This window comes from Mus caroli, unplaced genomic scaffold, assembly GCF_978045245.1.
Source record: "Mus caroli unplaced genomic scaffold, Mus_caroli_1 scaffold_3, whole genome shotgun sequence".
Classification (NCBI taxonomy): domain Eukaryota; kingdom Metazoa; phylum Chordata; class Mammalia; order Rodentia; family Muridae; genus Mus; species Mus caroli.
Genome location: NW_028227258.1, coordinates 56,946,224 through 56,958,562, shown reverse-complemented (window position 1 = coordinate 56,958,562; position 12,339 = coordinate 56,946,224). Strand labels below are relative to the sequence as shown.

The 12,339-nt window shown below is 49.6% G+C and overlaps 1 protein-coding gene across 3 annotated transcripts in view; it reads left to right on the top strand.

Moving 5' to 3' along the window:
• The first annotated feature begins 786 nt into the window (after nucleotides 1–786).
• Syt6 (synaptotagmin 6) overlaps nucleotides 787–12,339 on the top strand; it is a 59,866-nt gene continuing 48,313 nt past the window's right edge. For 2 of the 3 annotated variants that reach the window (XR_003836155.2, XM_021158259.3), the window contains exons 1-2: nucleotides 787–958; nucleotides 10,861–11,209. Coding sequence is in view for 2 of the 3 variants with exons in the window: in XM_021158259.3 (XP_021013918.1) it covers nucleotides 796–958; nucleotides 10,861–11,209 (512 nt within the window). In the remaining variant the exon portion in view is untranslated. The remainder of the gene's footprint in view (nucleotides 959–10,860; nucleotides 11,210–12,339) is intronic. The other variant, XM_021158261.3, reaches the window with a different exon arrangement.

Genomic DNA, 12,339 nt, shown 5'->3' with positions numbered 1-12,339 from the left:
TAGAAAAATATATTATTTATGGTGGGTTTGGTCTGATGCGTGGAGGTGGGTCTGGTGGGAACCGAACCCCTTTCTGAAATGCTCCCCACTCCTATTCAGAAACTTTCTCCTCCAGTTGCCATGGAGAGAGACGGCCGCTGCCTCCAGTCGCCATAGCAACGTGCGGGTGCCTCGGACCGCAAGATTGCGGGGCTCTGAAAGTCTTCTTTACAGTTCCCCTCGCTCCGCCGTCTTGGGGTCTTATATCTCCGAAGCCCAGACCCGGAAAGTCTGGCTAACTTCTCCTGTTAACTCTCTTTGCAGGGTCCTCCCCCCATACAGTCAGACTCCTTTTTATGTTGTGTTATTGCGATGCCCACTTGTTTGGCATGTGGCAGTTTCCCCAACGTTTTCACAAGCACTACCTATATATTCCCAGGGAGCTCATAAAGCACCAGTAATTATTACACCTCGTTTACGAAATGGAAAACTGAGTCCCAGAAAGGCCCAAGGTCAACATCCGCAGTGAGGACTCAATTGGCCTTGATCCTGCATGATGTGGGACAGCGGGGTTGGAACCTGCCCGGACTCAGGCAAGTCCCTGAGTGTGGAGGGGGCGGCCGTGAGGCGCCAGACTTGCCAGCTGCCGCGGGATGCCACGTGAGGGGCGGGGACCCTGCAGGGAAGTGATTAAAAGCAGAGCGGAGCCTCAGGGGGCCGCTGCGGGGAGGGTCTTCTTGGGACCTTCTTACCCCGCCCCAGTCCGGCCGCGGCTGGGGTTCGAGCCACTGCTCCGCTGGCCTGAGTGTCCGGGGCATGAGCGGGGTTTGGGGGGCCGGAGGGCCTCGGTGCCAGGCGGCGCTCGCGGTCCTGGCTTCTCTGTGCCGGGCCCGGCCGCCCCCTCTCGGGCTGGACGTTGAGACTTGTCGGAGCTTCGAGCTGCAGTCCCCGGAGCAGAGTCCAAGCGCGGCAGACTCAGGTACTGGGAGACCCAGGTTCCTTTCCACTCCTGGATTTCTCCTCCCGGTGGCCTCCCCTGCCCAAGGTACCAGCCCAAGAGCCCCAGAACCTCAGAAGTCTAGCTCGGAGTCCCAGTCTGGGCCAGTTCCCTGGCTCACCGCCCGCAGGGAGAGATCCGAAGAGGACCTGAGAGGAGAGAACCCTTCTCCTTCCATGTCACTAATTACGAGAGCCCGGAGATGCGGCATCCTTGGGGCCTCAGTTTCCCTTGTGTCTTAAGCTCATCCCAGGAGTGACTGGCCAGGGTGGGGGGAATGGAGACGTCCTGGACACGGAGGAAAGCTGTGTTCCAGGGGGTGGGGGGCTGTCCAGGGTCCAGGATCTAGGATCCAGGGCCCATTAGTGACTGGGTAAAGGCTGGCGGTACCACTGGGCTTGGGAAAAACTTGCGCCTGCAGCTGGCACGCGGTCTTTGTGTCCAGGTCTCTCAGCAGCGAGTGGCTGTCTGCGTCTCGCCGGGGGGGGGGGGGGACGGGGGGCGGGGTGGGGAGAGTGTCGTGGCGTACCCCCCACCCCCACCCGGCACCCCTATAACTCGCTTCCTCGGTCTCTCTCTGACTCACTCGGACTCCGGGCGGGTGTTCAACTGAGCCGGTGCCTCTCACCGACTTTGCCAGGCGGGAACCTCCTGCCCCGGCCGCGCGGACCCTGCGCCGGACGCAACCCCGGCATCCGCCAAGTCTAGGCGGCAGCCCAAGCCGAGTCCAGCTCCTGAGCCCGGGTGAGTCTTGAGCCCGAGCCCCTCGGGGACCCGGTCCTGCGTGCAGCCGCGACGTCTCGCGGGAGTCGCGACAACAGGGGGTGGCGTGTCGCGCCCTGGCGGCGGGAGCCGCGGGAGTGTCCGCGGCGTGACAGCCGACCGGCCCGGGTATGTACCTGCTGCACCAGTCTTTGCCGCCAAGCTCTCCTGCTGCAGCGGGATCCTTTGTCCCGCAATTAGGAAGGTACAGGACAGAGCAAGTATGGGTCGTGTCCCCTCGGAGGGAAGGGCCCGGGGGGCAGCCCGCGGCCCGGAGGAATGCGGCGTGGGGGTGGGGAGATCCTGCAGAGACCCAAGCGCTGGAGTTCCTTGGGGCTCCGCAGACTCACCGTACCTTGCCCGCGACCGAGACCCGGATCAAGACCCTGACCAAGACCCTAGTGGCTCTGGGCCTAGGCTTAAGTGGGAGTCGTTTCGTGGTTCCATATGGCTGGTGAGGGAGAGACAGGAGGGGGCTGCTAAAGGCAGAAATGTGGTCCTCACGCATCTCTCCAGGGACAGGTAATCAGGGACCAGGGGAGAGGTACACAGGAGCAGGTGCAGGTCGGGCGAGCTCCCAGTGGCCTCAGATTCCAGAGCACCTTTTCCGTTTGAGGTTAAAGGTCAAAGATAGAGGAAGATTCCAGGTTAGGGATAGATCCTGTGAGGGGGAAGGTAGAGAGGTCAGGGGAGGCTGTGTGTATCCTCCGGGAGGGAGGCTGTATTCAGCTTTCTGTGAGTGGAGCCCACCTCACTTCTGTATGAGTCATTAGGGATATCTCTCTCTCTCTCTCTCTCTCTCTCTCTCTCTCTCTCTCTCTCTCTGTTTAATCAATGAATTGACGACTGCAGTAGAAGAGACCAAGATTAGACATAAAGAACTTTTGAGAATGGGACAGTGATAAAAGTTGGCTCTGCCTCTTTGGGAGTCTCAGGAGAGATGAGACTGACATTAGACACTGGTCCTCTGGTGTATCTCCTTCTACACCAAGATGCTTCAGAGACAGCAATTCCCTCAAGTCAAACAGTGACTTCCTACCTTCCCCCACTCCTTAGCTTCCTTCTATCTTTTCCTCAATGCTCCATCTCCAATGGAGTCTTCCCCCTGGGTCTGACTGCTCAGAATATGGAGGGCCAGCACACATCTTTGGAGTTCTGCCCTACTACCTGTCCAGGGCAAAAAGTGTTGTAGTTTGGGGTGGGGGGTGTGCATTGTGAGTCTGACTCCAGAAAGATTCCTTTCATCTGAATGGCTGGCTACCAGATACCCTAAGAGTGTGTTTGAGTTGTATACTCAGCCTGGCTCAGGGGAGCCTTAACATGGTGACTGTATCTGTCACAATCCCCAAGAAATCCAAGGTAGGACAAGAGATGCAGGTAGACAGAGAGCTGGATCACACCACAAGAAAATGGCTTAGCTGGCTCTGGAGCCTTGGGGATTTAGGTGAGCTCTGTGTCGAGAGGAATGTGGTGTTCAAACCAGGGTGCCAGACCTCCCATCTCCCAGCCTGCTTCTTGCCTCCCCCCACCCCCCCACCCCCAGAGACTCCATCTAGGATCTGATCCTCCAAGCAAAGCAACGTTAGATCTTTTCATCTGCACTTTTATGAGAAAGAAAATAATGCACGTGGGGAGAATGGGCTTAGCTCCCCTTCCCATCATATCTCCTTCCCTCCCTTCTGCCAGCTCCTGGGATTCCCAGTGATAGCCTGAGCTTCAACAGATGAGACTCAGATTCCACTACCATTTGCACAGACCGGCCCATAGGTCAGGGTCTGGGTAAGAAGTTGCATCCGAAATCTATGAGTCGGACTCGTCTTACTTGGAAACATCTGTGCTGAAATGTCCCAACTAAAAGCATCCCTTTCTCTAAAAAACCGAAGGATAACAAGTCTGCTTTCCTCCTTGATGCACTCCTCATAGGCCCCTTATATGCAAAGAGTCATCAACAGACCTCTCCTGCCATTTCTCTTGTGGAGGTGAATGAACTCTGTACGTAGTCCAAGTTGCTGCAGAAATCTAATCCTGTTCTAGAATGCGCAGGAGCCTGAAAAACTGACCCAAGCTGACCTGTGCCTGGTGCTGTAGGCTGTAACCAGGAGTGGTTGCTCCTAGCCTACCTATGGCTCAAGATGCATGTGGTGTTTGCTAGTTTTACTAATGACTCTAGAGAGGTTCTGTGATTCAACCACCTGGCTTTGAAGTTGGCCTTTTGCAGCCCAGAGAATGCTGCTTTTTTTTTTCCCTTTCTTCCTTTTTTTCCCTCCTGTGTGTGATGTGGAATGAAGTGCACATTTCTCTAAAACAGAGTTCCGTTTCTTCATCTGAAGAATCAGATGCTCTCTGGCTCCTTCTAGATGGAAGGAATAAACATTATGTTTTACATTCATGGAAGAAACTCGCTAGCAACCCCTAAACAACTGGTGGGATGGTTTTCCAATCTTAGTGTGTTTCATGCCTTAACTTTTTTTCTCTCTCTTGAGTTTTTTGAGACAGGATCTAGTTATGTAGCCCAGGTTGGCCTCAAACTCATAAGAATTCTCCTGTATCAACCTTCTCAAAGTAAATAAGCACCTATAATCCCCTTCAAGTGTCTCAAAGTCCAACACCTAATAGTGGCAGAATGTTCTAGATGCCTCTGGAAGTTCTCCTCTCCTGCTGCGTGTGACAGGGCCGAGCAGGGCTGATTGTTCCACTGTACTTCACCCCTTCCAGCTCTGTGCAAAAGCTGTGTTTTCTGTTCTCACGGCTTAAGCATTTCTTTGTTTTCTTGGCCCACTGAACTGGGGGTGAGATATGATCAGGACTGACTTTGGGGCTCAGGATCAGGCCAGGCTTCTTTGGGGTGGCCTTGACGGGTTGAGCATGGAAAGAAGACCTGACTGAGTTCATCATTGCCTTTGCTGGTTGGGCCTCTGATTCTGAGCGTCTCAGGACATACAATCAGAGCTGAGCCAGCTGGGCATCTGGTCCAGACACTGCAGATTTTTGTTTGTTTTTGGTTTTTTGGTTTTTTCTTTTTCTTTTCTTTTTTTTTTTTTTTTTTGAGACAGGGTTTCTCTGTATAGCCCTGGCTGTCCTGGAACTCACTTTGTAGATCAGGCTGGCCTCGAACCGAGAAATCTGCCTGCCTCTGTCTTCCAAGTGCTGGGATTAAAGGCATGCGCCACCACCACCCAAGACACTGCAGATTTAAACAGCACCTCATCCCTCAGCTCTCTCTTTAGGGGCACTGAGCTCTGTTTTCCCCCATGAAATCCCATACAGTTTTCTCCGCTTACTAGCTATAGCTGTAAACTGGGGCTAAACACAGAAGGGAGAGACTGGCTGGCTGTGCCTCCCCTCCACCACTCCAACCTTAAATCCCCATTCAAGGGAACCATGGATAGAAAGGTACAGTGACCATCTGTAATAATAATAATAATAATAATAATAATAATGATAGCTGAACTAGTGCCAAAACTCTGTTCACCATAACATTCTACATTAGCCTCCGATTTATCTCTGACTCCTCTAATGAAGCAGGCACCCAGTCATAAAGCTTTGTGCGGCCGTAATTAGCTCAGCATTGTCTCTTCTCATCGCAGTTTTTTTTTTCAGGAGCATTAATTTCTTCTCTGTTTGGACTCTGCTAATTATCCCCATCGGTAGGTAGCTTGGCCAGGCTCTCTAAAGAAGAAAAGGAAGCCATGGCCCTTTGCTCCCTCTCCCCCAACTCTGAATTTAATTATGCCCACTTCTCCTAATAAATTTACACGCCACGGCACAGCTTATTATTAATGGACCATGTCCGTTAGCCTCAGTAAGGACCAGCTACTCTTCTGTCGATACAAGTGCGCTCTCTCTCTCTCTCTCTCTCTCTCTCTCTCTCTCTCTCTCACACACACACACACACACACACACACACACACAGAGAGACACACACACACACAAAGACACACACATGTGAGTATTCCTCAGGGATATCACCGGATGGGACTTTTCAGGAGCAACTGGCTACCTGTCTGGTAGTTCATGAGTAACTCTGAGGACATGGTCTTCTCAGACAAGAAGATCAGAGTGGAGGTTGGTTACAATCCAACTGCAGGGCTCTGCCCAGGTTGAAAAGATCAGACCAGAGTAGAGAACACCCTCACCTTGTCCAGATTCCAGGTAAGAAATATCTGACCCCGTGGTGCAGCTCTGAGTTGGCAGAGCTTCAGCCTCATCTCCAGTTCCCACAGATGCCTGGATTCTGGTATCAGAAAGCTCCAGCTCCCAGCTCCTCTGCTTAACACACTGAACCCTTGAGCAAGGGACTTAGTTATCATCTCTACACTCTGTTTATCTGTGAGAAGTGAATATGGATTTCTTCAGGAGGCTGTAAAGATTAAATGAGATAATATAAAAGGCACAATGTTTGCTGCATAGAAATGAACAGCAAATACTACCATTAATATTAATATGAACGGTTCTGCCTGCAGTCTCTTCCCTCTCTGGACTAAATGCTGTTCCTTTCATGCTTTTGGACCTCTACATACCTTATTGTCTGGTTTCTGAGCTGTAGTTTATTTATGTCTCCATAATAAAGGATGTGAGGGAAGCACACAGCCAGGTACCTGTGGGTTTGAGGGGCCAGCAGCAACTCCGGGCCCTGGGCCAGGCTTCTCTGATACTGGCGTGAACTGGGAACTGGTCTTTTCTTTCCTAATCCTCTCTCCAGTTTGTCTTTTCAATTATAGTCTGTTAGCAAGAATGCCTGTGATGGTTACAAAATGGATTTCCCTGACATAGGAACCCATTAGGAAAAAAAAAAAAAAGGAACAATAGCAAGTGATAAGAGTCGCTGATGAATCCTAACACCACCAGTGGAGGGAGGAGGGGGGCCCAGTCTGTCTCTAGAGAATGAAGTGTCACCATGGATGATAAGCTGGCCCTGGGATGCTAATTAATAACTTAGCATTTCTGAAGAGGGAAGGAGAGCCGTGAGCCATCACCCTACCAGACAGTCATATTTAAGGTGACCAAGCAGGCCCTACCCTGATGACCTTCGGGGGAGGGGGGAGTCTTCACTTCCCAGGAGGAAGAGGGGCCTGAGGCCACTTTGCTCTCTGATCCAGGGTCTCCCTTCTCAGCCCCAGAGGCTTAGCTGTACACAGTAAACAACTATACTTAATCACATGAAAAAAAAAAAAAAGAACAAGTCCTGGGGACATTAGTAGCAGCTAATGATTGGGGGACATTCTCTGCATATCAGGACTGTGTTTAGTCCTAGCACATTTGATTTTCATAATGATCTTGTGAGGTAGGAAGTGACATTAGAAAGCAATGTAGGTGGAATGCATTTTGCAGACATCTACCCTGGTGCCTAGCCAAGATACCGCCAGTGTTTCTTCACACCTTGCGAAATCCAGCTCCCGAGTAAGGATAAAAGCCTTCTTCCATTGTTCAGGACCATGTTCTTGAGCTTATAATCTCCAAAGCAGAAATAGATGAACCACATGTTTCCTCTCCCAGAGGTGGCTCTATGGTTGGCAGCTATTGCTTCCCAAATCAGATGCCCGTAAGCAGGTGCTGGAGTTTGGATCTGTCGTGTCTGCCCAAAGGCCCACACGGTGCAAGCTTGGTTCCTAAGTGGGCCTAAAGTGGGAGGGGTAGAGCTTTCCAGAAATGAGGCCTCAGGGAAAGTCTTGTATCTTGTCTTTACAGGGGTATCAGGACCACAACTCCTTCCTCCTTCTCTCCCTCTCTCTTGCTTCCTGGTCATGATGTAAAAGGTTTGGCTTCCCCACATGTATCCACTATGATGTGCGGCCATGAGCCAAACAGAGGGACTGAGAACAATGGAGGAAGCATCTGAAACTGTGAGCCAAAGTCAACGTTTCTCTTTGTGAGCCAGAAACCTTGGGCATTCATAATCACAGCGAGCTGACCCACACACTAGGTGGTGATGGCTGACTGAGGTCAAGACCTCCCTGAGTTACTTTTCATTATTCCTCTATGATTACCACTTCCTCTTTGCTGATTCCTCTCTTGCTTTCTCCCTCACCACCTTACACCTCCTGTACCGATAAACTCTTGGTTTCCAGAATCTAATTCTCCTTGCATTGTCTGCCTGTGAGATGCCAAAATTTAGGCTCTCCTAGTCCTGGGAGAAGATTCTCCAAGCATGGGGTGGCCCTACTGTTCTTTCATAACCAGTACTGAGTGAGTGCTAGGCACTGATTCCCAATAATCCATACCCTTTGCCTTCTCTAAGCATAAGTGTCAAGGGAACAGCAGCTGGAGGTCACATGGAGAAGCAATTGAATAGCAACTACATGGAGAAAAAAAAATCCCCTGGTCCCTTCCCCTACCTTTATTTCATTTATGAATTCATTTTTTTTTTGTCAAGCTGAACATTTAAATGCACTCTGTGCTCTCTGGATCCCCCCTCACCTCCTCCCTTCTCATTAAAATTCTAATTATTACCAGAGCAAGTAAAATGTATGATCAAAGGAAAGCATGGCCCTAGAAATACCTTTTGTTTTAAAGTGACTCAGTGCAGAAAATGGGCCCAAGAGCAGCTGTAACAAAGAACAGATACGAAGGGTTCAGAGATGGGCAGGCACTTAGAATATGGACATTCATGTCTACAGGAGCTCTTCTGATGTGCCCAGAAGGTTAATGGCTTGGAGAAACAGCCTCCAAGACATTTAGATCGTAAATGTACAACAGAGAAAACAAAACAAAACAAAACTGAATTTAAGTACTTCCTGCGTGTGTTTATCTGTCTCTAAATTATATACATACATGTTCTACCAAAGTGATATTGTTGAGCTGTGTGGATAAGTCCCATTTTACTCACTTTGTGACCTGGGCAATCTATTCATTCTCTAGGACAATAACCTGTTTCATTAGAGAGGATTACATGATTGAATATATAAAAAAACACTTTAATATTGAACATAATGATGTTGAATAAATTGACTAAATCCAATAATAAAACACTTATGACTATCAACCTGTATATGAATTCTTGACTATTTATATAACATGATAAAGATTATACTATCTTGGAATTCTTTTCTCTCAAGGTACCTGCATGCTTCACTGGAGAGCTGGTTGGTTCTTTCCAGAGCAGTAATTCTCAACCTTCCTAATGCTAAGACCCCTGATATGTGACCCCTGTTTAAAAGGGTTGCTACCCACAGGTTGAAAACCACTGCTCTTGGGGAAGTCTTAGTGCTGGTAGCTGTCAGCCACAGAGAGGCTCTGAGGTCTCTATGGTGGGCTGAGTGGGGCCAGAGGTGGTGGGAAGATACTTGAGAATAATCTGCTTTTCATCCCTTTTCATGGAGGCCCCAGGCTGTTGATCCAGTCAAGGACTGGATAGGGAGCCAGAAGGTAGTGGGGGCTCCTTGAAAGGATGGTTGAGGTTCTTAACCTCAAGATGTAGCCTAGCTTTCCCTGAGATCTGGATACAATAAAAGTACCTAGTGGAACCCAGGCATTTTGTCAAGCCTAGCTCTGAATGGAATCTGGCATAGTTGAACCTAAATAAGAAAGAATTGTAATCTATTTGTGTATGCCTGCTTATATGAGAGTATAAGGTCACCGGAACCTATAGGAGTCTAGAGTTTAATCTGGGACAAACAAGTCATAGGAGAAGAAAGAATAGGATAGTGGCTACCTGGGCCCTGGCCCAAGTTCTATGTCTGACTAACCTGTGGACTCTTGAAAGTCCCTCTGCTAGGCTACTGTTGCCATCTCTAAAAGGACAGCCTTGCCTTTGTACTTGGGTAATTGCACAAGTCCTAAGATTCATAAGGCAATTAGCAGCTGCTGCAGAGGCTCCAACCTCCAGATCTGCAGGGACTGGCCAGATACTGGAAAGCAAAGGTTAACCGATAGGATACATCCCTACAAAGGGAGTCACCCATCTGCCCAGGGCCAGTTAGCAAGTCATTGGCCTCTTCCACAAAAGTCAGACATCTGGGGTAGCAACAGGGACTTTCATAGCTTCTCTCTCACCATGTTAGCCAAACCAAACTCTGTGGCTGGCTCATCTGCAAGTGATCATGTGACAGCCCTGCCCAGAAAGGCTCAAAGACTCTGCTTTATGTTTGAGGAGAAATGGGACAAGAGTCTGCTTACCAGCTCCGTATTCAAGGGGACATTCTACATAGCTCTCTTGAGATGATGGGCACCCTGGGTCTGGACAGGGGAAGGTTAAGGCTTTAAGTGCCCGCTTCTAACCCAGCTACCCTGCTCACAAAGCCTAGATTCACAGCAAAGCCTCCAAAGAGCCACAGAATGGAAGAAAGACAGTGATGGGAGTCATTTGTATTTTGTAGTTAACTTTGACCTATATAGACCCCAGTAATCAGATTCCAACTTAATACAAGAAACCACTGAGCCTACAGCATGCAAAAAACCTCTAGGAAAACAGATGTCAACACACCGGCTTTTAGGGAAGTGAGGCTACACTCCTCTTTCTGGAGGAAATCCGGGTGTTTATTGAATTCCTGCTAAGTCCCAGGAATGAACAAGGATGGAGCCTGGAATAAGGCTCCATGCTCCCTTTTCTAAGGGGGCATGGGTCTGCTAGAACCTGCCCCCTACCTCATAGACTGTGTGTGGGTTGTGGGCAAAAGTCACTGTTGGGGGCTGGAGATAAAGTTCAGTGAGAGATCACTTGCCTAACCTGGGCAAGGCTCCGGGTTGAAAAGAAAAGTGAGACCCTGTTAGAAGTCTGACCACAGCAATTGCTCCAATAGAAATTCAAACAGTGCACAAATATGAATACTTCAGGTATTTGCACATTTGATAGAATCTCATTTAAATCACTGTCCCATCCCTGGGCACAAGCCAGAAGCAGTAGGGCAAGCCGCCAGTGCTCCCCATGCTGTAAAAGGTGGGGGCAGGGTGATACTAAAGCAACCAAACTGTGGTGAACGCCAGGCTGCAGACAGTTGACAAAATGGACCATCAGCGGTCCAAACCGTAGCTTCTTCCCGTGACTTGGTAGCTTTGCTCATAACCGTTCTTCTCTCTTCTTCCGTCTTTGTCCCTTCCGTGTGCGCCTTCTTCCAATGCTTCACCTGCGTATCCCCACCTCTGTGTGTCTCTGTCCTGCCCTGGCCGCCTCACGCTGAGGGCAGGCACCTCTGTCAGCCTCCTCGCCGTGGTAGTTATTGTGTGTGGCGTGGCCCTGGTGGCAGTTTTTCTCTTTCTCTTTTGGAAGCTGTGCTGGATGCCCTGGAGGAAGAAGGAGGCCTCCAGCCCTTCTTCTGCTAACCCTGCTTCAGAGACTCTCCAGAGCCCCAACTCCAGAGGCAACATGGCGGATAAGCTGAAGGACCCCAGTGCCCTGGGCTTCCTGGAGGCAGCTGTGAAGATCAGCCACACTTCCCCAGACATCCCAGCCGAGGTGCAGATGTCGGTCAAAGAGCACATCATGCGCCACACAAAGCTGCAGCGACAGACCACAGAGCCAGCATCCTCCACCAGGTGAGTGGCGTGCTCCTCACTTCCTAACCCCGCCCCACACCCCCTCCGTGCAGCCATACTTTCTGATCCAGAGCATCAAGTAGATCCCAGCCCCTGAGGATCAGGGTCCAGAACTTATAGCATATGTCCTTTGAGGACCAGAGCGGATGGTGTCAGCCCAGGTGCCAATCAAGAAAAGAAGGTAGTGTCAGGATAGGTGTGATGAACCGGGAACCTTCAAGGTGAGATGCTGTTCATGTGCTTAGCACGTGAGAGTGAATGTGAGAACACAGTAGACTAGACTAGAAGCTAGGTTGAGGAAAGGGAAAACTTCAGACACAGGGACGAGTATACACAAAGACCCAGAAGCGCTAGTTCGCGATGTATTAAGGGCTAGGTTAGTGAAGTCTCGCGGCTGCAGTGTATCATGCACTGGAGGTAAAGCAAGAGAGCCCAGGCTATTTGAGAGCAAGGATTTCTTTAATGCCCTTTGAGTTACCCCGCATGGCAGTAGTTACATAACATGGCCTCATCTAATTTAAAAGCATACCAAAAACAGACAGGATGACTTCCTGCTTACTCTAACTCCAAAACCATCCTTAAAAGACATGGATAGACACGTTTACTCAGAATTTGAGAATTGTGGATTCCTGGATCCCTGTGGTGTGTGTTCCTTCAGGCTCACAGGCACCAATCAAAGGGAAAGAGAGATAGTACTCAGAGCAGAAGCCAGGAATGAGTGTGCTAAGGTGGCACAGGCTGACTTTGCTGTATGGTTTTGGGCATAAAGCTTAAAGTGAGTTATTTCTCACTTTTCTAAACTGTGCTACAGGGCAAATGACTCTGCTTCGGTGGTTAGGAGGAACTACCAAAGAATCCATGTGAAGGTGCTGAGAGCTAACACATGTTGCTTATCGCACACCTGGCCCTGTTTTAAACACTTTGTATCTATTTTACCATCACTCAACTCTCAGCAGTTGTTACTTTTACCATCTTTATTTTTGTAGTGCAGAGAGTTTAATCGCTTGCTCAAAGTAGCAGGACCAAAATTAACCTATGTAGTCTATCTCCTAAGCCAACTACTTGACTGTGAGATGCTAGATCCGTCATGATGGTGGGCAGTGTTGTTGTTGTTGGTGGTGGTGGTGGTG